At 34.5% G+C, this 27500-nt stretch overlaps 1 protein-coding gene across 10 annotated transcripts in view; it reads left to right on the top strand.

Annotated features, from left to right (window-relative positions):
* LOC124432253 (growth factor receptor-bound protein 14-like) overlaps nucleotides 1-27500 on the top strand; it is a 414015-nt gene that overhangs the window by 233223 nt on the left and 153292 nt on the right. For all 10 annotated transcript variants that reach the window (XM_046981009.1, XM_046981011.1, XM_046981008.1 and 7 more), the window contains one exon: nucleotides 11396-11425. In XM_046981009.1, coding sequence (XP_046836965.1) covers nucleotides 11396-11425 — 30 coding nt within the window. The remainder of the gene's footprint in view (nucleotides 1-11395; nucleotides 11426-27500) is intronic.

The following is a 27500-nucleotide window of genomic DNA, read 5'->3' on the forward strand; positions in this document are numbered from 1 at the left end:
TATATATATATATATATATATATGTAAGTTATAATTGTTTGTAAAATAATTGTAGTATTAATGCAAACGATATTCGAATTTCCGATGCGATCGTAAATTTTTTCCTTAAGATTGCCAACCGATAATGGAATTAAAAAGTTTCTTAATTGTTCTAAACAACGTAAAAATAATTGTGCTTGTCTTATAATTAATTAACCAATTAATTATATTATTCATTTATCCAGTGTATCTTGATAAACAAACGAACGTTTAATGAATCTGTCAGGTGTTATAACGGTTCTAATTGAGGGTTGGGGTGGGGGATTTAAAAAAAAAAGAAAAAGAGGAAAAAAAATTAAACATTAAAAATTCAAAGAAAAAAGAAAGAATTAAATAGAAAAAGAAGAGAACAAAAGAGAAAAGAAAAGAAAGAGAAAATAAAAGAAGTCCAGGAGAATTTATTTAATAAGATTCAAATACGTTTGATGGTGATAATGATGATCATTTTTTTTCTTTTCTTTTTTTTTTCTTTTTTTTTTTTCGTACTTCGAAGAAATAAAAACAAGGAACAAACAAAAATGGCAAGAAAACGTGGATCGGCCTGATAAAAAAAAAAAAAAAAAAATATATATATATATATATACATATTATATATCATGCACACTTTTATTGAACATTTATTATATCAGCACCTTGTTGCTGAGATAATGAAAGAAAAAAGATTCTTCGTTGGTTCTTCTCGAGTTAACGACGATCAAAGATCGTTCGGAGTCATAACCTTAACCGAGGTCGAGGTCGAGGACGAGGACGAGGACCGAGGACAGAGGATGAGGACAAGACGAACACTATCTTTTCTTTCTCTCTTTCCTCTCTCTCTCTCTCTCTCTCTCTCTCTCTCTCTCTCTCTCATTTTTTTTCTCATTCGTCGTTAGCTCGATTCTCCGTAAACTCGATGGTCTTCATTGTCCTCTCGACATCCTCGTCTCGTTCTCATATTCTTTTCGTCCTCAAGAAAAAAAAAAAAAAACAAAAAGAAGTAGAAGAAGAAGAAGAAGAAGAAGAAAGAAGAAGTGAATGAAGAAGAAAAAGAAAGGGTAAAAAAAATTTAAATAAAATGAAAGAGGAGAGGAGAGGCGAGGAGGGGGAGGGGCAAAAAAGGACGAAGACGAAGACGAAGACGATGAAAGGAATAGAATCCTGAGTTTTAATAGTTGTCGATATAGATTGAAATAAACTTTGATTGATTGTATTTTGTTGTACTATTTTTATTATTGTTATCGTTATTGATTGCATTGTATTTTATTGTTCGTATGATTTCATTCTCTGTTCAATTGGAATAGCGTAGGCGGCAACGTTTGAAGTTCTTTAAGTTTCTATATATCATAGAAAGATAAAGATAAAGATTCGTGTCTTTTCCCGCGAACGGATAAGGACAGGACATCAGCGTCTCCTTCAATCCTCGACATCGTCAGTTTCTTCAGACTATCTATCTATCTGTCTCTCCCTCTCTCTCTTTCTCTCTTTCTCCTTCTCCCTCTTTCTTTTATTATTCTCTCTCTCTCTCTCTCTCTCTCTCTCTCTCTCTCTCTCTCTCTCTCTCTTTTTCCTTCGCAAGTCGGACTTTTGCTCCGGCAATTTTGCTAATGGCACTTTGCCGTGTATCTTTTCCCCTCTCTCTCTTTTTTATTTCTTTTTTTTTTTATTTTTCTTTCTTTCTTTCTTTCTTTCTTTCATTCTTTCTTTCTTTCTTTCTTTCTTCCTTTTCTTTACGTTTTTCTAGCCTCCAGAGATTTGCCTCGTTTTCAACGTACCTTGAGAGAAATACTATGCAGTTCTCTCTTTCTTTCTCTCTCTCTCTCTCTCTTTCGTTTTCTTTCTTTCTTTCTTTCTTTCTTTCCTTCCTTCCTTCCTTCCTTCCTTCTCTTTTTCCGTCAACCATAAAAACCACCGAAAGAAGAGCCAAAAACGGTGAAGAAAAAAGAAACGAGAAAGAGAGAAGTTATGGTACGGGAACGAACTCACGATGAGTTTTCTTTTTTTTTTTTCCAGAGTATACACGTAGAAAAGAATATCTCTTTTCCTCTTTCTTTCTTTCTTTCTTCCTTTCTTTCTTTTTCATTTTTAATTATTTCTTTTCTTTTTCTTTTTTTTTTTATTGTTCCCATTTTTTTCCATCCCTTTTTGTTTTCTTTCCTATTCTTTTTCTCTTTTTTTTTTTTTTTTTGTCGATGTCTCCCTTACTCAACGACAATCGTGTTAAAACTTTAACGTCCGTTCACTATAGTTCGAAGGAAAATCATTCTATCTCTCTTGTTTTTCTCTTTTCTTTATTTTGTTTTTTGTTTTTTTTTTTTCTTTTTTTTTTTTTCCTTTTTTTAACGAGCAAAAGAGACAATCACGGAATCGGTGAAAGATCAGAAACGATACGATTCAACGGGTACGACGAACGGACCAGTGTTATCCATCCAAGTCACGGTCGTAACGACGGAGACAACAACGACAATAGCATTATCAAACGCGTTTCTACACGCGGAAATATATTCTAGATTTCTGCGTATACGTATAATATTATTTACGTGTATGTAAACAAAAAAGAAAAAAAAAAAAAAAAAAAGAAAAGAAAAAAGAGGTAGACGCGTACCATACGTACGTTTAGTACGTAGTACAATTCTTTCCGATTATTTTCTCTCTGTGGCTGATACTAAAGAGTGAGCGAGAAAAAGTGAACAAGCGTTAAGAGGGATATACAAGAGAACGGAAGGAAGAACGGAAGGCAAAAAAAGGAAGAGTTGTGTGTGAGAGAGAGAGAGAGAGAGGGAGGTATGTGTGTGTGTGTGTGTGAGGAAGAGGAGAATGGATAAATTCACTACTATTATTACTATTACTACTATTATTACTATTACTATTACTACTGTTACTATTACTTACTACTATTACGTAAAGACGAAAACTCGATTAGTCTGTTATATTGTCGATCGAAAATGGAAATTCGATCGAGATCTAACGGACCCGACGGAAACCGAATGTTTCTATTCCTTTTATGAAAATAGCTAACGGATTTAGTTTAGAGAGAAAGAGAGAGAGTGAGAGAGTGAGAGAGAGAGAGAGTAAGAAAGAGTAGAATGTTATATATATATATATATATATATATATATATATATATATATATGTATATTCAATTAATGGATCAAATAATCAATGATATTATTTTTGTTTATATTATTATCACGTTTAATTGTAGATAAAACGAGGAAATTTCTGTTCTCTCTCTTTCTCTCTCTTTCTCTCATACACACACATACACATTCTCTCACTCTTCATATTCTCTTTCTCTCTTCTCTCTCGTATTCTATTAGATTTCTCTTAATATAATTACGTGTTTTATTTGGTAATTATTGAATTATTTAATTATATATCGCGTAGACGGGAAAAGATAATGATCGATAGACATATATCGTTAACTCAAATATATAAGCACGCGAACAAACAATAGATTCGATTTTTACGAAAATTAAAAGATTGAATAAATAAATAAATAAATAAATAAATAAATAAAAATGTAAATTCATACGATGCGAAATTTATTTTTCTTTATGTAATCTTTACTGTTTTAATATATATATATGTATGTATATTATTTATAAGTGAAAATAATTACTCTCCTTTTTTTCTTTTTCTTTTTCTATTTTTTTTCTTAATTAACTTAATTATATATATATATATACACATATAAATGAATCACATATAAATGAAAATAATTATTCGCGATTCATTCCTTGTCATCATCATTCTCTCTTTCTCTCTCTCTCTCTCTCTCTCTCTTTTGCAAATAATAGATATAAAATAGGAAAGAGTTAACAAAAGTAGAAGATTACTATAGAAGAATTTTTACTCGTAGGAACGTGTTCGTAAACAAACAAAAAAAAAAAAAAAAAAGAAAAAGAAGTGTTTTTTCTTTTCTCCCTTTTTTTTTCTTTTTTCTTCCTTTTTCTTTTTTTGCCTTTTTTCTTTTTCCCTAACGACAATGGGCTGCGGATGGCGTCAATTCCGAGAAACGTTTTTTTTTTTTTTTTTTTTTTGGTAGATCGTTATCGGTCTGATCGTTGTTTTCGCGTCTGGATTGGCGAACTTCAAAGAAGGGGTGATGGGCGAGAGGAGGAAAAAGGTTGAAAGACAGACAGACAGACAGACGGACGGACAGACGGACAGGGAGCCGGTCGGCACCTCCCGTCCCATCAACTCTCCTCCTCCTCCTCCTTCTCTCCTCAAACCCTTGAAACGACGGTCCTCGATCGACGTCGTTGAAAAACGATCGAAAAGTATGTCACCCCCGCGTTCGATTGACAGCTGTTACTACTTTTGATTTTCTTTTCGTATCGTCGAAAAGCGAAATACACTACTCCACTCCAGTTAACCGTGAAACTGAAACTAAACGAAACGAAACGAAACGAAACGAAACGAAACGAAACGAACGTTCAGAATGTCGATCGAAAACGAGCTTTTGGGACTCCTCCCTCTCCTCCTCCTCCTCCTTCTTCTCTTCCTTCTTCGTTTCCTCTCCTCCCCTGCCCCCTCCCTCTTCTTCTCCTCCCTTATTCGCCTTTGTGTACGTACGAGCGACGTTGATTTTCCTGACGGATAAACGACGAGAGCATGAAATTCGACGCGCATCAGACCGCCCTCCTTTCACTTCTACATCCATGTCTCTCTCTCTCTCTCTCTCTCTCTCTCTCTCTCTCTCTCTCTCTCTCTCCTTTCGGAGTTCCGTTTCACGCGCCGACGATTAGCGCGATTATTAGGGGACGACGGTCGGAACATTGTGTTAGTTCGTTCGTGTAACTTTGCATGTATGTCTCTATGCGTGTGTTTGTATGTATTTGTGTGAAGAGAGAGAGAGAGAGAGAGAGAGAGAGAGAGAGAGACTTTTCAAATAAGAAAAGAGCATTTCCCTCTGACGAAGATAATGATCATTATGTATCAACTATTTTTCTTTCATCCCTTTTATATACATACATACGTACATACATACGTATATATGTATACATACACAATACACGTATATATAACAATACATATTGTATGTATTGTAAATGTATATGTAGCGATATACATTTAAGTTTATATACGTAGAGAGTTGTCCCAAACGGTAAAAGTGTCCATCAGGATTATCGCAGAGATCTAAGTGATATTTTCGAGGAAAAAAAAGAAAAAGATCCAGAGATCCCGTCAATTTCGTTTTAGTAATGGAAAACCGGGGGGATGAGATTAGGGTGATGAGAGGAACAAAGATAGATAACTAAGTTAAGAAAATTCATTCATTTTTCGACTTATATCTTTTGTCAATGGGGTTGGGCCATACATGGGGGATAAAACTGAGTGTTATCGCGTTCGAACGATCATTCGACGATTATCTTTACGATCGTACTGTTTGTCTCTTTTTGTTTTCTTCTTCTTCTTCTTCTTTTTATAAATATGTAAGCCATAATAGTTCGAAAAAAAAAAAAAATAATAAAAAGAAAAGAGAAAAGAAAAGGAAATGTATTTCGAATTTCATAAATTAATAAACAACAAATCTCTTGCGGTTCATTTCAAAATATTCCAAAATGTGTGCCTGCGTCGTCGTTCCTCGGACGAGCGTAATAAAATCATCGCTCGGTTTGTTACATCGAGAATTATTTTTTTTTTTTCTTTTTTTTTCTTTTTTTTTCTTTTTTTTCCCGTCCGTGAATCCCCGGTCGTAATCTGACGATATTCTTCGACTGTCATTCCTGCCGAAGAATTATTCTAACGAAGCAACCGGGATTGGGGGACGGAATACATTTCGGATTGTAAATATTCCCGTAGGAAAATACGAAAGAGAGAAAAAAAGAATGGAGAAAAAAAAAAGGAAAGGGGAATGGGAAAAAAAGAGATGAAAACAAAAATCATATTAATGGATAAAAATGTCCGTCTCCTCTGATTTAAATCAAAAGTAATCATACACGACGACTTCTTCGGTCAAATTATTTTTAAATAAATAGAGTTGAGTAATAATTTTGTTACCGATATATATATATATATATATATATATATATATATATATATATATATATATACAACGTGTTCATAGGAATAGACATTCGGACGACGTTACTCCTGAATTTTTTTCGATGTACATACATCGAGCAAAGATTTTATTACTGTCGTTTGTGCACGGACGGATAGATAAAACATTTTGAATATTTCAATGGAACGAATAGATGTTCTCTTTTCGATCTTAAACTCGAAATGCATTTTTTCTTCTCCTCTATTGAACTATTGACTACGAATTAATTAAAAGGAAAAAAAAACAAAAAAAAAAAAAAAAAGAAAAAAAACAGGAAAGAAAAGAAAATAAAGAAGATAAATTCATAAAGAGACAATTAAAAGATCCTCTCTCAAATTGATTTTTCGCTTTATTAACCGCGTTAACGTTTAAAACTTTTTAAAAGGGGATGGTTGGTTAAATTCAAATCTAATTGAGAATATACGATGAGTATTCGTTCCGACGTTTTTCTATAACAAAAAAAAAAAAAAAAGAAAAAAAAAAAAGAAAAAAAGAAAAAAAGAAAAAAAGAAAAATCGTTAGATTCCATAAAAATCCTGACGTACACATTTCCTGGGGACATATCCATTCCCCTGTGTATAAATAAATTAATAAAAAAAAAAAAAGAAAAAAAAAAAAAAGAAAAAAAAATTCGATCGAGGTACCAGGCATCCTTTTCCGTTCTTTTCTTTTTTTTTTTCTTTTTTTTTTCCTTTTTTCTTCTTTCATCCTTTTTTTTTTCTACGTATATTTAATGATAGACAACGCGTATTCTCCCTACACGTACGTATACATAAAAAAATAAATGAAAAAATCGATCGAGGTACCAGCCATATTTTTCTTCTTTCTCCTTTTATTATTATTATCATTATTATTATTATTATTATTATTATTATTATTATTATTATTATTATTATTATTATTATTAATTTTTTTTCCTTCCATCTCTTTTACTCATATCTACAGATATATATATATATATATATATATATATATATACGTAGTTATACATTTATTATCTTATACATACATACATACATACATACATATATACATACATACATACATACATACACACACATATACATGCAAACATACATAGATACATATATACGTATTACATGCGAATAAAATATCTATTATTTTATCAATTTTGTAGGATCGTCGTTTTTTGATGATTTGCAAATGAAAAAAAGAAACAAAAAAAAAAAAAAAAAAAAAAAAAGAAACAAAAAAAAAAAGGAGAAAAGAAAAAAGAAAAGAAGAAAAAGGAATCGTTTGTCGCGTAAAAATTGAAAAGAGCGCACGGTGCGTTCACAAATAATAATGAACGATAACGAGAGAAGGAGTTGGTGGAGGAGGAGGAGGAGGAGAAGGAACATGAGATTCTTGGACGACGCTCAGAAAAAGGAATCTTTCGTTCAACTTTCTCCCACCTCAGCTGACTTCACCCCATCCCATCCCAAATCCCATTCCCATCTGACCTCCTTCCTTTCGCATCTTACGCGTTAGTCGAGGTCAGGAACAAACAAACGACTACGGGCTTCCTTCTTTACCAAACACGTGTCGCGCTTTCTTAACATCCGGAGACGACCCGCCCCCCTCACCCCCCCCACCCCTCCCGACCGTTCTCCTTTCACTCGAGACGGATCTTCTTTACCCTCTAAAAAAAGAACAGAAAAGAAAAGAAAAAAAAAGAAGCGCCCTTCGTCTCTTTTCGATACCACGGATCAGAGACAGATAACACACGGAGAGATCATCTGATTGTATTGTCGAAGTAAGTTACATTTACATCTGTGAAAATTTTCTTATCAACCTTCTTCCTCCCACTCTTCCTCCACCTTCCATCCTCCCCTCTTCAGGAATATATATTTCTTTTCTCTGCGTATATATTTAAATGATAGGACGATAAGATGACATTTGTGTAAAAACAAAAAATTGAAAAGAGAAAAGAGGAAGTTACAGTTTCTTCGTATCTCTTTCGTTAATAATTGTATCCATAAAAGTGAGAGAGAAAAAAAAGATTAAGGAGGAGGGAGCATTGAATCTACCTAGTTACTCATGGATTATATTTTTATTTTATCGATGGGGTAAAAGAGGGAATGGGTGTGTACGTGTACATGTATATATATATATATATATGTGTGTGTGTGTGTGTGTGTGTGTGTATCTCTTTCGTCTGAATAACTTGTTACCTACAATACTTTTGACCCTTTTCTCTTTCGTACTTCTTTTTCCTTTTTTTTTTTATACTCTTCCCGCGTTATATTTATGTTGATCGATCGTTTATACGAGAAAGAGAGAGAGAGAGAAATTTGCTTCGTTCGTATGTAAATAAATTTCTATTACATTCGACGTAGCAGAACGACGGGCCCGACAACCATAAGGAAGAAGAGAGGGTGGTAATGTACATATGTAGTGGAGGTGGTGATGGTGATGTTGGTGGCAGTAGTAGTGGAGGAGGTGGAGGTGGAGAAGGTTGAGCTGGAGGAAGGAAGTGGTGATGGTGGTGGTGGAGGAGGTGAAGGTGGAGGTGGAAGGAGGAGGGCGTCGTGCATCGTTTTAACTTCGACCGAGGTGGTTCTACGCGCATAGCAACCAGCGGGTTTTAGCACTATAAATAAAAGGCGGATACGCGTTTATCGAAAGAGGAAGAAAGTACGTATTTACGTACGTACGTACATACATACATACGTGGTATAGTTTTCGCATGCTCTACCGACCGATCTTGAAGCTTTTCAATGTGGTTTAACACAACAGGGGTGGTTGATCGAAGATCGCTTCTTTTCTAATTCTTTTTTTCTTTTTCTTTTTTTTTTTGCTTTCTTTCTTTTTTTTTTTTTCCTTCAAACTTTGTGACATTATAAAAGTGCACGAGGGATAAATATAGGGATAAATAGAAGGAGGTATTATTGGATAATACTAACTTAATGTCTTCCTCGTACGTGAAAGAACTTAGAAAATCTATTATATAGCGAAAGAGAAAATTAGATCACGATTTGGGATATAAGTGATATTGTTTTATATTATTTTTCAATTATTTCTCTTTGGCAATGCTTTATTTTATTTCTTTTTCTTTTTTTTTTTCTTGTCTGTTATTGTTTTTATTTTTCCCTCCCCCCGACTCTTTTTGTCTCCTTTCTTTCTCATTTACGAACCTTTCAAAAGTCTCCTCGTATAGAACGAAAAACAAATAATAGAGGAAGTTACGCGTGAAAACAATCGTTTTATCGAAAGGCTACATTGTTCACATTGTCTCTTCGTATTTTTTTCTGCATAATTATCATTAGATTACGTAATAATCGATAAAGATAAATGCACGAATGATAATTTTCTCTTTCAAAAAATAATACCAAGGATTGGTAAAACTGAAAGGACGCTTTTATTTCTACTTTCTTTTGTTTTTTCTTCTTTTGCTTTTTTCTTTTTTTTGTTACAACCGTAAAATACTTCACGTTTATCCTATTAAATATTTATAATGATTTATAAAAATTCGTTATCGTTATCCAAGTATTGTCGTGAAAATTTTGTCGAACTTTCAAGATTTTCAATGGTCCTTTTGAGTTCTTCCCGGCTTCGTGGCCGAATAATCCTCCCTCCTTTCGGAAGCGTGCAAGCACAAGCATGCAAAGGAAAATATCGTCGAGAAAGAGAGCGTTTATGAATTCGGAGCACGTTTCCGTTGGGAAAGATCTTGTGCGTCTAGAAAAACGTTGCCAGGTTCGGGCACGTTTGTCGCTTATTCGCGGCATTATTTGTACGATGTCCCACTTCGAAAATTCGAATTCGAATGGATCGAGCGAGCGGGGAAAGAGGGAGGGATCGAGTTTGATGTAGGTGAGATGGTAAAGGAGATTTTAAAACCTTTTGAACATGTGTTCAAACAGACACGTAAATATAATATATTTTTCTGCATTTAATTACGTTAGAACGCATCAGAATTATTATCAGATTTGTATCTTAGATTTTTCCTACGAATAAATAATAATAATAATAATAATAATAATAATAATGATAAATAAATAAATAAAAAGAAAAAAAAATATACTAATAAGTAAATAATTACAAAAATATATAGTAATAAAAATACGTTTAATACGTATATGTATATAATATTTACGCGCGCGCTAGTGTATATGTTTACATATTTTTTCCTACAGATTGTACGTTCAGTAAAAAAAAAAAAAAATCATTCCATTTAATAACGATTTTATTTGTCGATTTAGATTTTATTTATTAATAACAAAACTCGAAAAAAAAAAAAAAAAAAAAGAAAAAAACGTTCTTCGATTGTGCAATAACTTGTGCTAACTTTAAACGAACAACAAAGTCGTTTATCCATTTCGTGTGCATCGTTTTTTTTTTTTGCGAGAGATAAAATTGGAATTTCTCTCTCTCTCTCTCTCTCTCTCTCTCTCTTTTGTTTTCTTTTGCTTTTTTTTTCTCCCCTAATTTCCGCATACGGGAGAGTGTGGGGGAGGGGGAGGGAGGGAGGGAAAAAAATGTCGTTTGGAATTTAAGTATATTTCCTACGAGTGAAAATATTTGCACGGGTTATACTATTATCGCGTGTTTAAATGTCCCGTTGTATTTTACTTCCTGAAATAATAGAAAAATTCCGTTCGTGCGTTAAAGTTTCGAAACGAACGAGACTCGATCGTTAAAGTCCTAGAGAGAAGAGAGAGATGGTGGTGATTTGAGCGGGGGGGGGGAGGGGAGGAGGAGGAGGAGGTGGTGGGAAGGGGACAGGGAGGATTGAGGACGCAGGATTGGAAAAAGAGAGAAACTTAACCGCCGGACAATTTCAATTAATTTTTGCAATTTGCTTTTTCAAATTCCTCGCGTTAATACGCGATTTCTTTTCTATTTGTCTGTCCTTTTTCCTTTTATGTATATATATATATATATATATATATATATATATATATATTCTCTTTTTTTTTTTTCTATGCACGTAGATAAATATTATCACTACGATCGTGTTCGTACGCACGCGTGGTGAAAACGATCTCTCTCTCTCTCTCTTTTTTTTTTTTTTTAGAAATACTCTCCTAATATATATCAGACATAAGATGAAATTTTAATCGAATTCGTTGGACGATAATTCGATTTTTTTTTTTTTTTTTTTTTTTTTCATTTAAAAGATCTCTTTTTATAGATACTTTGTCTTAAAAGACTTTCGCCATTGCTTGTGAATTAAATGCACCTTTTCATTTTTTAAACAATTTCTTCTTTCTTTCTTTCTTCCTTTCTTTCTTTTTTTTTTTTGTACTTCTATCCGCGAAAACAATATCCCAGATAAACGTCAGATTATAATTATCTTTTATATTATTATTATCCTTTCTGTTGCAGACTAACGGAACGTTCCCGAAACGGCCATCGGTGAGTAGAAAATGATTCTGTTCTTAAAATATAATACGCGATATTTAATAAGACTTCATACGATTATACTGCGAAATGTCAGCTTTATTCAATTATACGATTTTACGGACGTAAATTTATATATATAAATTATTTTTTTATATATTTATATATATAAAAAAATAATTAAATATATATATATATATATATAAAGAATCATTGATATCGATATCATCTACGTATATTATAAAATTCATTATATTCGTATATCGAATATTCTTACATTCATATAAGATATGAAATATACAAAAAGAAAAAAAAATATATGTATATATATATATATATCACATGATGATATATCACAATATATATATATATATATATATATATATATATATATATATATATCACAATCGTTTTTTGGCCCGTTTACACGTCGTATATTCGTCGACCGAGTGACGAATTTGAAAAAAAAAAAGAAGCATCAATGTTTATGGAATGCCAGAATGAAAATCGATTTGGCTCCTATCTTTTTGAAATTTCACGTACTCGTACTTTACGAATAAAAAAGAATGGGACAAATGATTGATACATAGTATTATACCACCGATATAGATATCCATAATTCCAATTTAGAATATTTTTAAAGGGAAGAAATAAAAAGTGAAAATTTTTTTTTTTTTATTTGATTTATTATTTAATGATTAATCGAAACAAAACAAAACAAAAACAAAAATATATATACTCACATAAACACACACACACACACACACACACACACACACACACTATATATATATATATTATCACTATCATCGGTGGATGGTAATAGTTACGTATGTATGATATATAAGAAACAAAACAAATATCCATGGTGGTTAACACGTGATGATGGCAGGGTGGCAGTGTATTGCAGCGGTGGTGGACGCCGCGTATTTCGCAGTTCGCGAATTATTGCCTCGATAAATTTGCGATGAAAACGTTAGCGTAGGTAGCTGAAGCGTCATTTCGCGTCCCATCGACGCGGCTCATAATCTAATATCGCGCCGGGGGTTTCCGCCGAAAATTTGATGGATTTACGCGCGCTCAACGCAGCCGCCATTGCCGCCACCGCTTGCCACAGCTTGTGCCGTCGTCGCTTCCACCATCGCCGACGGGCGAGAATGTAAAATTTTCAATCTTCCTATTCATCGCATTATTTTCGTGTTTTTTCCATCTATATAAGCGATGCTTGTGAAAAAATTAGAATCGCTCGTGCATTGCTTCATAACGCATATATATATATATATATATATACATACATACATATGTGTGTATATAGATATTTATATTTGTCTATATATCTTTCTCTCTCTCTCTCTCTCTCTTTCTCTCTCTGTGTCTTTGTGTATGTGTGCGTATGTGTGTTTGCATTTGTATGTGTGATACAAATATGTATATATGAACTTGTGTGCGAATAGAAAGTGTAGCACCAGAGAGAGAGAGAGAGAGAGAGAGAGAGAGAGAGAGAGAGAGAGAGAGAGAGAGAGAGAGAGAGAGAGAGAGATAGATAGAGAAAGAGAGAAGACTGCAATTCAACCGCCTAGCAACAGTGGCTTCTCTCTTTCTCTATCTCTCACTATCTCTATCTCTATCCATATATCTATTTATATATCTCTATCTCTATCTGATTCTTGGAAAATCAAATTCTCTTCGTAGAATTCGATCGAAATGATTCGAAATAATCAACCAGTATTATATATCGATTTTATCTATCTAATTTTTCATTAGATACGATTTGAATAAAAGAATATTCGTAATACTTATAACGCGTTCTTTTAATGTCTATCGTATGATAAAACAACGAATATAATAAATGTATTATTAATGTTAAATGCAATACGATAATGAACGTTCGGTTCGATTCGATTCGATTCGATTCGATTCGATTCGGTTCAGTTCAGTTCAGTTCTATTCTGTTCTCATCGATTCGATTCGATTCGACGAGAAGAAAAATGACATTCTAAGATGGAAAACGAGAATCGATAGAAGGAAGGATCAAAAACGAAAGAATGGGGGCCAAGGGGGTGGGGGGAGTTGGTTGGAAAAGAAAAGTAAAGTAAAAGTAAAGAAAATGGTGTTAGAATGCAAGAAGGATGCGAACACAATTGGATAGAGATGAAAATGATTCGGTATTCTTGTAAATGATAAATCGAAAAAGAAAGAAATAGAAAAATGAGAAGGAAAAGAGAAAAAGAAAATGAAGAAGAAGAAGAAGAAAAAGAAGAAGAAGAAAAAGAAGAAAAATGGAATAAAGTCGATTCGTAGTTTCGTGAATGTAAAAGAGAGAGTGAGAAAGAGAGAAAGAGAAAGACCAAGAGAAAGAGAGAGAAAGAGAGAGAGAGAGAGAGAGAGAGAGAGAGAGAATACGATGATGATGAATCGATCGATGAAACGGAGCGCGCGCACGCGTCGCTATCCCGTGTAGCTATCCCCTAGGCAGACCTAGCCAACCCTCGACCACCCCTATTTCTCTCTCTCTCTCTCTCTCCCTCTTTCTCTTTCTCTCTCTTCTCCCTCAGTGGCTGGTTACACGCGCGCGCGCGCGCACGACCGCGTACATTCGGCGATCAGGTGGACTAACGATTAAATCGCCTCGCTATCCGGGATTTCATTTTCTTGATTGCCCTATCGCCGGCTCTCTCGGCTCTCTCTTTCTTTTTTTTTTCCTTTCTCTCTTCATTCTCTCTCTCCCTCTCTCTCTCTCCCTCTCTCCCTCCCTTTCTCTCTTTCTCTGTCTCTTTCTCTTTCTTTCGTTCTCTCTCTCTCTCTCTCTCTCTCTCTCTCTCTCTCTCTTTTTCTTTGTCTCTTTCTTTCGTTCTTTCGTTCTTTCTTTCTCTTTCTCTTTCTCTTTCTCTTTCTCTTCTCTCGTAGTAGTCTCGACGACTCTCAGAATCGTTTTACATTGGTTTTATAGCCGAGCGTGCGGCATTAAGAGGATGTTAATATTTGATTTGTCGGTTGCCGGGTGGAAGAGCGCATGCGTTTTGCGCTCGTACTCTCTCTCTCTCTCTCTCTCTCTCTCTCTCTCTTTGCTCTCTGCTCTTACGTCTTGCGTCCCACTTGCCGTTAAACCGCTCTTTAAGCTCGACTACTACGATGATATAGTTCGTTCCCGATAACTTGCGAACCGAGGGAGAAAAAAAAAAAGAAAAGGAAAGAAAAGGAAATAAGTAAAAACGAAAAAATGAAAAACAACACACATATACGTAGACAGAGAGAGAGAGAGAGAGAGAGAGAGAGAGAGAGGGAGAGAGAGAAAGAGAGAAAGAAAAACTTCACGTTTCTACCGTGGCATCGCGACAAAGTTCGTCGAACCCTTTTCTCGTTGCAGCAATCCAAACCCCGGGCCTTACTTCTCGATATCTTTCTTGTTGAAAATATGTTATAATAAAAAAAGAAAAAAAAAGAAAAAAAAAGAGAGAGAGAGAGAGAGAGAGAGGAAGGAAAGAAAAGAAAAAGGTGGAAGAGGAAAGAAGACGAAGAATTATGCATTAAGAAGAAATATCAATAGAAAAATATCGTTTCTTCTTCTTCTTCTTCTTCTTCTTCTTCTTCTTCTTCTTCTTCTTCTTTTTCTTTTTCTTTTTTCCTTTCTTTCATTTTCCTTATTTTTATTTTCATTTCACATTTTACTCATTCGTCCATCCCAACGTTACTCCTTAATGACAGATACTATTACCGATCCTTATCTCTCTAATTCTAAATTGATATTATATCGAGCTTTTTCTTCTTCATTTTCTTTGCTCTCTGTCTCTGTCTCTCTCTCTCTCTCTCTCTCTTTTCTTTTTCTCGAGCTTCCTTTATCTATGTACTTAAGAATCGTATCGTATATCCTACGTAATCGTGAAACGAAAAAATTCCAATATTAATGACCTACTCGTGCAATCTAGTCGGCAACCGGTTATCAGAAAGAAAAAGAAAAGAAAGAAAAAAAAAAAAAACATATATGACAATTCGAATTACCTATGATCAATCGTTGTTATCGATAAACGAAAGGAATTAATCATAAAAAGGGAAAAAGAAGAAAAAAGAAAAGAAAGGCTTGCACTTCTCTCTCTCCCTCTCTCTCTCTCTCTCTCCTATCCTTTACTCCATCTCAAAATCCTTAACTTTTCTATTTTCTTTTTGATTGATAATAGAACGATGACATACTTTTTTGAACTCGATGTCACGTCTCGATGCAAAGAGAAAGAAAAATAAAAGAAAAAGGACAAAAAAAAAGAAAAAAGAAGGAAAAAAGAAGAAAAAGAAGAAGAAGAAAAAAGAGAGGAGTCAAAAGAAAAAAGGAAAAAAAAAAGAAAAGGAAAAAAAAAAAAGAAAAAATTGCAAATAGAGCTATCCCCCGTGGATGGGTATCGTAGATTCTCGTCGGTATTTTCGATAGTGAGAGAGAGCCCATTTCCTCGTGAGCGATATAGGATAGGATAGTATAGGGATGGTTAGGGATGGGAAGGGGGGACACAGTGGACCTTTTTCACCGATCTCGATAACATCTCTCTCTCTCTCTCTCTCTCTCTCTCTCTCTCTTTCTCTCGTATAAATACACGAACGTTGGTACGTTCACGCACGTAGCCGAGCGTGCACGCACGGCAACCAACCGCGATTAAGCTTGCCGCCGTTGCATTCACGTTACACGCGAAAGCTATTCTATTTATTCTCTGGCCTGTATGCATTGTAGGAGGTTGTATATACATATATATATTATATATATGTATATATATGTATATACATATATACATATACGTGAAAATACTCGGAGCAGGCAACCTGGTCTGAGCTTTTCTCACTATGGCAATTAAGTCTCTCTTCTTCTTTCAGTGTCCATTTAATTTTTTCTTCGTTTATTATTAACTCTTTTTAAAGTTTCGTAATCATCTATTTCGCATTTGAAAGGAATGAAAAAATAAATAAATAAAATAAAATGAAACGTCAATTCTTATTCGAATCGAATCGTTTTTATCACATATTTTTTTTTTTTTTTTTGTAACCCCTCCGGAATAATCTTTTCTTTTCTTTTTTTTTTGTTTCTCTCTCTCTCTCTCTCTCTTTCTCTCTTTCTCTCTTTCTTTTTCTTCGTATACAAACTAGTAATACTTATGAGACCGATTCAAGATATGAAATGAAAGGAAATAAATAAATACGATGAGATTCTTTATTAAAATTTTTTTATATTCAAACTAATTCATAATTTTCTTTTTTTCTTCTTTTACTCCAATACAAATCGTATCTAATCTACAACGATATACGATAATATATTACTCGAAGGAATTAATTCCTTATTTGACAATATTTATCACTTCTCTTAGTTTTATTCCACTTACGAATTGTTCTTATTAGATAATAAGTATCGTTAAAAAAAAAAAAAAGAAAAAAAAAAAAAAGAAAAAAAAAAAAGAAGGATATTGCATATATTTACTCGATGCTTAGAATTGTCGACGCGTTAGAATCGAATAAAAAATGAGTGCAAGGAAATAAATTGAAATTAAAATTTTCCTCTCTTATTGGGTATTTATGTACATAGTTATAATAAAGAGAAAAAAAAAAAGAAAAAAAATCCTTAAGTTTATACAATCCATGTATAAATGCATACGTTGTATATACGTGTATATGTATATACATATATATATATATAGTATATAGTATATGTTTACACTTATGTGTATGTATGTATTCATTAGACATTATCTCTAAATAAAATATTTTTTTACGTTGACTTAAGGGTCCAATCGGACATTCGTCAAGGCTCGCCGCACATTTTAAATACCTTTTGAACACGCGCGCTCTGTATCTCTCTCTCTTTCTCTTTCTCTTTCTCTTTCTCTTTCTCTTTCTTTCTCACTTTTTCTTGGTCTCTCTTTTTTCATGTGACTAATACGAGAATGATATATCGTAATGACGGTTTCCTTTTTAATATTCATACGGGAGTTACACACGTCGAGTCGGTGGTAATATACACTCTCTATGCCAACCAAGGAACATCAACTTTATCCGACATGTTTCGAGATAATACGTGTAATTATTATAATCGAGCCAGTGAACTTTTAATTAATTCCGCGTTCATATATATTTGCTCGTTGCCTTCTATCATTCCTTCTTATTTTCTTTCTTTATAATCACACTTATATTACAGGTGCGCACAAACAAACAAACAAACGCATTATTAAGATTATGTTACTATGTCGATTAGATCAAATTCCAAGAAAGAACTTTTTCTCTCTACTGGATAAAGTGACCTGGCCACTCTCTTAACAATGCGCGCGCGCATATATATATATATATATATATATATATATATATATATATATATATATATTACTATAACTAACCTAACTCTATATAACTAAGAGAGAAGTCGTTAAGGAGAGTTATAACTCTGAGTATGAAACGATTTTCAGGTACGTTACTCAGCGATACCAGAGTGAGTTCTCTTGCTTACCTATCTACCTACCTACCTACTACCTATCTATCTAGCTACCTACCTACCTACCTACCTACCTACCTACCTACCTATCTACCTACCTACCTAGCTATCTCCCTACGTTTATGTCAAAAATCTTGTATAAACTTGATAATCGGGGTAATATTTTTTTTTCTCTGACGCGCGCTTGGCTGTGCTCCTTCTTGGCACGGAAAATAGAGTGAAAGAGTATGTCTATGTGAGTATGTCTATATGTGTATATGTGTATGTATGAAAGAGAGAGAGAGAGAGAGAGAGAGAGAGAGAGAGAGAGAGAGAGAGAGAGAGAGAGAGAGAGAGAGAAATAAAGAAGGGTCAATAGCAGTATAAAACGACGTACATACGACGATAAGCTTCCACGATATAACCAAGGTGCTTTTTCATTGCTCCACCATCCACCCCTTCCCTCCCCTTCTCCTACTTCTTGTCCTTCTCTCCTCATCTTTCTTGTTTCCTTTTTTCTTTCTTTTTTTATTCTTTTTTCTTTTTTTTTTTTTTCTTTTTTTTTTCTTTTTTCTTTTTTGCGCACAACTGTATACCCGTAAGATATATCTATTGAGTGTGGATGGAATGAATGGGCTGGGGTGAGGGGTGAAGAAAGAGAGAGAAAAAGAGAGAGAGAGAGAGAGAGAGAGAAAGGAAAATAAAATAAAATAAAATAAAAAGAAAAACAAAGAAGAAGAAGAAGAAGAATAGAATCGACAGAAAGGAAGAAGGATGGGTAGTCGAAGGAAGGAAGGACGAAGTGGCAGGAAGGAAGGAAGGAAGGAAGGAAGGACGCAACCCTTTTCGAGTCTCGAATAGGAGACACCTCTGTGGTAACTCGGTCGAATGTAATTCCCCCGATTCGTCGGAAGCAATTTTCTCGAACGAACGAAGTAACCACAAAATCGAAGATTCGACCAGGACCGTAGGAGCTTTTCCAGAAATTTCAAAGAATATATATGTATATATATATATATATATATATATATATATATATATATATAGAGAGAGAGAGAGAGAGAGAGAGACAGATAGAGATAACTATACGTTACTGTTGAAAAAGTAAAGAGAGAAATAGTTCAAGAAATAGTTCGCTTAGAATAGCGTATGGCTGTTATCAGAACGAGAAAAGATCGGGTTGGATTCGTCTCAGCTCTATTTCTTGATAACATATATATATACATAGGAAGTAAAAAGGTATACGTCTAAGAAAGACGAAGGAAAACATTTTCATTTCCATTTTTCTTCTTCTTCTTCTTCATCTTTTTCATCTTTTACTTCTTCTTCAACTTCTTTCTTTCTTCTTCGTCCTTCTTCTTCGTCCTTCTTCTTTCTCGATATGGGAAACAACGAAACTGAAGAGGGGTCAGTTTACGAGGAGCGAATTGGATTTTCTCAAACGTGAATGGAGTCCTGACGATGAGAGAGAAAGGAAAGGTGAGAAAAAGAAAGAAAGAAACACGCAGAGAGAGAGAGAGAGAGAGAGAGAGAGAGAGAGAGGAAAGATGAAAAAGGAGGAAGAGGGAGATAAAGGGAAGCTCGAAGAGAAATGAAAACCGTTTCCGTTCCAGAGTGGTCCCACAGGAGCACAGGGGGGAAAACCTCTCGGATAACAACACTGTCGTCATCGTCGTCTTCGTCTTCGTCGTCGTCGTCGTCGTCGTCGTCGTCGTCGTCGTCGTCGTCGTCGTCGTCGACGTCGACGTCATCGTTGTCCCGAGTCGATCGCGAGTAGATCCGAGCAACTATGCTTCTCTCGGAAACGATAAAGCTGCCTGCAAATTGAAATTCCGGATACGGAAACGGTGATAACGACGTTCCCCGTGTTCGTAATGCTTAATGGAAAAGCTCTCGGGTGGGAGGGGAAGGGGTGGATGGGTGGACGGGGGGTGGTTGGTTGTTGGTGCGCACGCGCGCTCAACGCACTCCTGTGATACGCATGCATTTCAATGAAATAAAAAAGGAGAGAGCGAGAGAGGGGGGAGGGGGGGAGAAGGAAATAGAGTTTATCGAACGCTTTTCAATAAAGCTTCGAAATCGTTTTTTATGTTCTTTTTTATTTCTTTCTTTTTTTTTTCTTTTTTTTTTTCTTTTTTCTTTTTTTTTTTTTTTTTTTTTTTTAGTTCTTTTTCCTCTCCCCTTCCTTCCCTCCTCTTCCTTTCGAACGACCATCTGCTTTATAGTTATCACATGGCAACTGCATCACATAACCTTTAGTGGTGAATTCTCGAGATAAGAAGAGGCGCGGTTTGTATCAATATTTGACGATAATCGTACGTCGATGGGAAGTAAAAAAAAATATAAATAAAGTGAGAGGTCGAGGGGAAGAAGGAAGAAAAAAAAAAGAAAAAGAGAAAGAAAAAAGAAAGAAAGAAAGAAAGAAAACGCGTGAGTAAGTAAGATTGTGCGCTCGAAGATAAGAGAGTGCGCGTCCTTGAAAATAAATAAGCTTTATTTAAAGTAACATCGAAAGAGACGTTTAACTCTCGATCGTTATTTTTTTCTTTGTTTTTTTTTTTTTTTTTTTTTTTTTTTTTTTAATGTCATTACTTCGATATCAATAAGGATACTCTGTTTCGTATAATTTCTTTTCTTTTCTTTTCTTTTTTTTTTGTTTGTTTCTTTTTCTTTATCGTGAAAATACGTATCTCCTTGAGAATATCGTAAAAAAAAATTTCGTAAAGTTCACGGTAGAAGATGATGGGAGGAAGGGAGAGGAAGAAACAGTCAAGGACGTGTATGACTTTAATGGCGAAACTTTCTAAACTTTTTCTTTTGTTTTCTTTTGTTTTTTTTTTTCCTTTTTCTTTTTTTTTTTTTTTTTTGTTTTTCTTCTTAATTTCGTCAAAGACTCGGGTAATACGATTTATAAAAGAAAAAGAAAAAGAAAAAAAAAGAAAAAAGAACGAAAGTCGATAATTAAAGTGAAAAAACGTGAAGTCAATATAGGCAAACGATATAATGCATAAACACGTTCAATGGATTAGGAAAATGTTCTCTATGTATGTGTACGTGTACGTATACTTAATAAAAGGCATATATATGTATAGAGAGAGAAAGAAAGAGAGAGAGAGAGAGAGAGAGAGAGAGAGAGAGAGAGAGAGAGAATGTTTACATATGTATTTACGTATTTGTTTTTATAGTACTATACTAATATCCAATATATATGTATATATGTATGTACGTATGTATGTATGTATATATACCTAATCTGATCGTTCATTACACAGTATAGTAATCGGAGCAACGTTGGATCTTAAACGTTGGTAGGATGCGTCACCGATGATACACCTCGTATTTACGTTGCAACCTTATTTACCGAGCTTTATATCGAAGATAAAACTAGAACTTGGAAGATAATAAAAGTCCTCGGCATCGAATCATTGTAACCGTGGGTGGTGTTTTATGAGAGAGAGAGAGAGAGAGAGAGAGAGGAGCAGAGAGATGAAGAGAAAGAAAATGAGAGAACGAAGAAGAGAAAAGTCGAGAGTAAAACAGAATGAAAGAGAGAGAAAGAGATAGAAATAGAAAGAGAAAACACCGAGGACTCGCGTTAAAGTCTTCGACGCTCGGCAGAACGGGAACGAACGTTCCGGAAATTTAATTAAAAAGTTTCGGTCCCCTTGGCCGTTCATTCGTACGTACGTACGTACGTTCGTTCGTTCATTCGTTCATTCGTTCGTTCGTTCGCTCGCTCGCTCGCTCGCTCAGCCCAGAGCGAAACAATGAGAGGGTTTAATTTCTTTTGATAAATTAACCGTTTCATCGTGTGCCGGCTCGCATTTTTCGCAAAGAAGCTATCCAAAGTCGTAGACGTATCTTGGATTTTTACCAGATATTTCCGTAACGAAAGAGAAATGTATGTGGGTATGTGTGTGTGTGTGTGTGTCTCTCTCTCTCTCTCTCTCTCTCTCTCTCTCTCTCTCTCTGTCAAGTTTGTCTATCTTTTTCGTCCTATCTTTCTTTAACAAACCCCACCCCCCTATCTCTCTCTCTTTCTCTCTCTCTCTCTCTCTCTCTCTCTCTCTCTCTCTCTCTCTCTCTACAATAGTACTTTTCGGTGACAAATTTTTGGACGTTTCAATGGAGAATAAGTGGAGGGGATAAGAAGTCTCGAGTAAAAAGTTGTCTATCGTTTCTATTTTCACGTTTACGAGATCTCAAATTTTATCTTATAAAAAATCACCCTCCCCTTCTCTCTGTCGACAATTTTTGTTTTATCTACTTTTTTCTTCCTTCCTTTCTTTCTTTCTTTCTTTCTTTATTTATTTATTTATTTATTTATTATTTCTCGTTCGTGTACCTTCGTTCTCGTCATTGAATCGAAGAGGAAAATAACGATATATTAAATGTTAAATCGTTAGAGAATAACTTTCTGAACGTCTGCTTCTTCTTCTTCTTCTTCTTTTACTTCATCAGAAGAAAAATAAATAAAAGAAGATATACGTAAAGCATTGGGATAGTTCGTGGAACATAATCTAATCATTAAGAAGGAGCCAATCGTTTCGTGAGTTCCGCGTTCCAATCGTCCATCGTAAATAAACGATAGATGGTAACAAAGAGAAACGAAATCGTGCCCGTGGCAATATCCCGACGAAATTCGCATATCCTTCGGCGATATCGATCAAATGATTCGAAACGCCGCTTCCTTCCTATTTCCAAGATTTATCCATCCGTTCTATCTAAACCTCACGGAGTCCTATACTCATAGTTCTTCCTCCTCCCGAAACCACCCACCAATTCTCCTCTGTATAACCATAACATTGGCTCGCAAACGCGATCGGCTTGCCCTTTGTGAGATCGTCCCTGTGTGCCTCGCCCTTTGAAACACGCGGTCGCGTGGATTCCAAACTTCCCACAAATGTTACGATACACACACACACACACACACACACACACACACACACATACACACATTCTCTCTCTCTCTCTCTCTTTTTCTCTCCCTCTATTTATCTATATATATATATATTTATTTATCTCTCTCTCTCTCTCTCTCTGTCTCTTATTCTCTATCTATCTTTGTTTCACTTTTTATCTGTACATACTCTTCCATCTATCTATCCATCCATCCTCTTCTACTTCTTCTTCTTCTGTCTTTTCTTAAACCTCTACTGATCGATTACGATCGATTCTCTCTCTCTCTCTCTCTCTCTCTCTCTCTCTCTCTTTCTCTTTCTCTTTCTCTTCGGTAAGCATCGATGATCATCGTTCCTCTTGAAATTTCCTATCGAAATTTCTCGATCGCTACCTATCCACCGATGGCTTTGATTCAACCCAGACTTCCTGGTAGTAGTGTGGTCTCCAACCATCGCAAGATAGTTTATCGTGCGGTAAACCTCTATGGCAGCTATATTTCTGATCGTTCGATATCGATCGTATCAATATTATCCTACATTTAAATTTAATGAATTTAGGTAAATGTCAAAATCATAACACAGTTTCTCTTTCTCTCTCTCTCTCTCTCTCTCTCTCACTCTCTGTCTGTTTGTCTGTCTGTCTTTCTCTTTTTCTGTCTCTTTCTTGCCGATGAATACTTGTCCGCGTTTGTAATTTACAGATAAAAAAATAAATAATTTTTGAATGATTCGATTTGATAAATAATTTATGAATTGAAAAAAAATATTTCTTTATCAAACGAACTTGTTGAAAATGTCATTCAATGGATAGATATAATAAGTAATCTTTGTGTTTTTTTTTATCTCCAACTGTTCAATCTAAAGATATTCTAGAGAGAGAGAGAGAGAGAGAGAGAGAGAGAGAGAGAGAGAGAGAGATATAAAAACTCGTATTCGAGAATGACCCGATTAAGTCGGCCGATTTTCTTTTTTTCTTTTTTCTTCTTTCTTTTTTTTTTTCTTTTTTTCGTCAATATCCTTAGATCACCTTTTACAGATAAAATTGATACGAATATAGATGAAATATATATATATATGTATATATATGCGCGTATAAATCTATATTCGTATAATTAAAATTAAAAACTCATTTCGTATAGTAATATAATCTTTACTAGTAATAATATTGAATATAATTTTATAATAATATAACGTTAAAAATGGATATATATTCATTATAATTCATTTAGATATAAGATCGATGAATGATTATTACTTATCTCTGAGAAGGATTAAAAAAAAAAAAAAAAGAAAAGAAAAAAAAATGAAAAGGAAAAAAACCAAAGGTAGAAGCTTTTTTTTTTAACGGCTGGCGTCGATGATTTTTTAATCAGATTTCTCAGTTCTTTTCATTGCATTGAAATTCTACGAGTTTACGTATTTCCACGAGAACATTAAAGAAGCCCTGCCCCACTCTCTCCCCACCCCTCATCCTTTTGGTCCCGTCCATTTACCGATAGGAATTCCATCCGTTTTGTCGTTTCTCGAACGACAAAGGACACGATGCCATACGTTGTCGTTTGTGGCCTTCTTGGAAGGTCGAGATCCCACGTTTTCTTTGAGTCCCTTTAAAGTTTAAAGGCCCACGTCAGTAGCGCGTTAGCGCAGTAGTCATGTGTGCACACGGTACACGCACATAAGTACACATAAGGGAACACATAAATATATATATATATATATATGTGTGTGTGTGTGTGTGTGTATAGATACACAAAGAGACACTACCGGTTCGTCCAGTGTCATTCGATCCTTTAAACGTTTCTTTGCCACCTCCTCTCCTCCAGCCCTCTCGTTACTGTCCCAACTTAAGAGAATTCCTCTTTAATATATCTCCTCCAACATTCTCTGAGGATTTCTTCCTTCTTCTTATTCATTGTCTTTTCGTACTGTATCAAGATTATTTATACAGGATTATTTTCTTTGTTTTCTGGTTTTTCTTTTTTTTTCTTCTTTTTTTTTCTTTGCTTTTTTTTTTTTTTTTTTTTCTTTTTTTGTCTTTTCCTCGAATTTCGAAATATGCAGGACCTGTTGATCCTAACAACAATGTGGAAACGTTACGTTTGGCAATCGTGAATAATCCGATATATTTAACATCATCTAATTGATATAACGAATGATTATGAAAGAAAGATGATGAAGAGAGGATCATTTAAAAATTAATAATGAAACTCAATGGAAATGAATAATTATATATGACGTTTAGGTGACATTAGAGATTGATCGAAAATTATTATTTTTCATTTCTTTTTTATAATATAATCTAGATGATTGCGATGTTCGTTCAAATTTATTTTATTGCCATTTTCTCTCTCTCTCTCTCTCTCTCTCTCTCTCTCTCTCTCTCTTTCTCAATCGTCATTAAATTCGTTTTAAATTAAGATGAGTAAAAGGAAAGAGAAAAAACAAAAAACAAAAAACAAAACACTTTGACGAAAAACCCCGATCGTAGATTTTAATTTGATAGGATATTTAGCGACATTTTTTGTTTTATTATTTAGAATAAATTTGAGCGTTCAGATGAGTCGATAAAATATTATAGAAATAAATTATAATGTGAAAGCGAACAGAAAAAGAGAGAGAGAGAGAGAGAGAGAGAAAAAAAGAGAGAGATGAGGAATGCAATCGTTCTAGAAAATGAATTATGCTGAGTAGCGGGCGTACAGAATCTCCTCTCTCTCTCTCATTCTCTTTCATTCTTTCATTCTTTCATTCTTTCTTTATTTCTTTCTTTTTTTGGGCCGCTTACGCGCGCGAAGGAGCGTGACGAAACAGCCGGGGTACGTTCGGCATCGTCCCAGCTGGCATAAAAGCTGAGACTGCGCGCATAATCGAGTTTCAAGGAAACCGTCTTATCCGCCCACTCGCGAATCCTCAACGACGACGTTTTGGCTCGTTGTCGTTTCGAAAACGTCGCCGTGAAATGTATCGTCCTGATTCCCTCTCTCTCTCTCTCTCTCTCTCTGTCTGTCTCTGTCTATCTGTCTTTCTCTTCTTCTTCTTTCTTCGTTCAACTCACCTCCGTCTTTTTTACACCCCTCCTGCTACTATGATCTTCACCTCTCCTAGACGAGACAGCGTCGGAGCAAAAAGACCACGAGAGTTACGAGCCTCGTTATGCAACGACCGCGATTTTAATTACGTCACTTTGATGCCAAGTGGGATCCAAGTATCTCTGTGAGAAAGAGAGAGAAAGAGAGAGAAATAGAGAGAGAGAGAGAGAGAGAGAGAGAGAGACAGAGAAATATACGAGCTATTCGTGCGCGTGAACGTAAGATGATTTAATAATGAAAATTTATTATAGTCGAAGCTAAGGATTTTAAAAGATGGATCTATATAAATACGTACGTATGGATCTATATATATATATATATAAATATATATATATACACATGTGTTTCACTTATTATATTATACGTAATGGTTGTTCTTAATTTCATCCAAGTTTCACCAATTGCGGAAGGCTAAATCCGCGGGATTACGTAAGGGCGAAGTCATTTGGAAGGAAAAGAGAAAAAAAAAAAAAAAATAAAAGAGGAGAAAAATAACAATATGTTCGCGTACACGATCATTGGGGCTATAACACGCGTATTCCGATCCGTATAAAAAAAGAAAAAAGAAAAAGAAAAAAAGAAGAGAAAAAAAGAAAAGAAAAGAAAGAAAGGGAAGAAAGGAAAGAAATAGAAAAAAGAACAAATGTAAGAATATAATCTCTCTCGTACCGTCGCTGCTGCGTAATCGTTCCGCATTAAAATTCACTTGATGTCGCAATTTCGATGCGCGTTCTCTCCCAACGAACAGCTTACACATAAATGCATACATACGTACATAATATACATACATAATATAACTTATCCCCATCGCGATACACGATGACGAGTTAATTTTTCTCGGTAATACGGAAACCCATGAGACACCGTGATGAGAACGCGTCGGCTATTCTAAAAAAACCGCCACCTCCCTCCTCCTCCTCCTCCTCCTCCTCCTCCCATTCCTTTCCTAGCCCCTTCGATGTACCTCCGACAAATCTACGAACGAGTGACGTTAAATTACGATATATAATCGATTCTATTTTATTTTATTTTGTTTATTTTGTTCTGTTCTTATTTTATTTCTTATTTCTTTTTTTTCTTTTTCCATTTCTTTTTTCTTTTCTTTTCTTTTTTTTTTTTTTTTGCTTTCGTCTATAATTCAACACAAAATTCTTTGCGGTGAATTTATCGTTCCTTTTATCGACGTCGATCGTAATTACAGGCTTTATCGATACGATTCTTCTTCTTTCATTTATTTATTTATTTATTTATTTATTTTATTTATTTATTTATTTTTGTTTCTCCTTTCATGCTTCGTAATCGTAACATTTATAAATTTTATCGTTAAACCATTCAATTACGATTTGATCATACTGATATTCGAACTGTGTTTACTGTACTGTAGTTTGAAAGTGATTTAAGAAAAAGAAAAAAAAAGAAAAAAGAAAAAAGAAAATATCCTTGAAAGATCGTCGTTCGAAAAAGTGATAACAATATAGACGAATAATTAAGACGATTAAAGTTTCATTTCTTTCTGTACTTTTCTTCATTCTTTTATTCATTTCTATTAATAAAATTCCATTTTTATTTTTTTTTTCCTTTCCCTTTTACGACGACGCGTAAATATCTCGTTATCGATTAATTTCTTTCACGTTAATAGATATAAATACAAAGATCGACAAAAA

The sequence above is a fragment of the Vespa crabro genome, chromosome 24 (assembly GCF_910589235.1).
Source record: "Vespa crabro chromosome 24, iyVesCrab1.2, whole genome shotgun sequence".
Taxonomy (NCBI): Eukaryota; Metazoa; Arthropoda; class Insecta; order Hymenoptera; family Vespidae; genus Vespa; species Vespa crabro.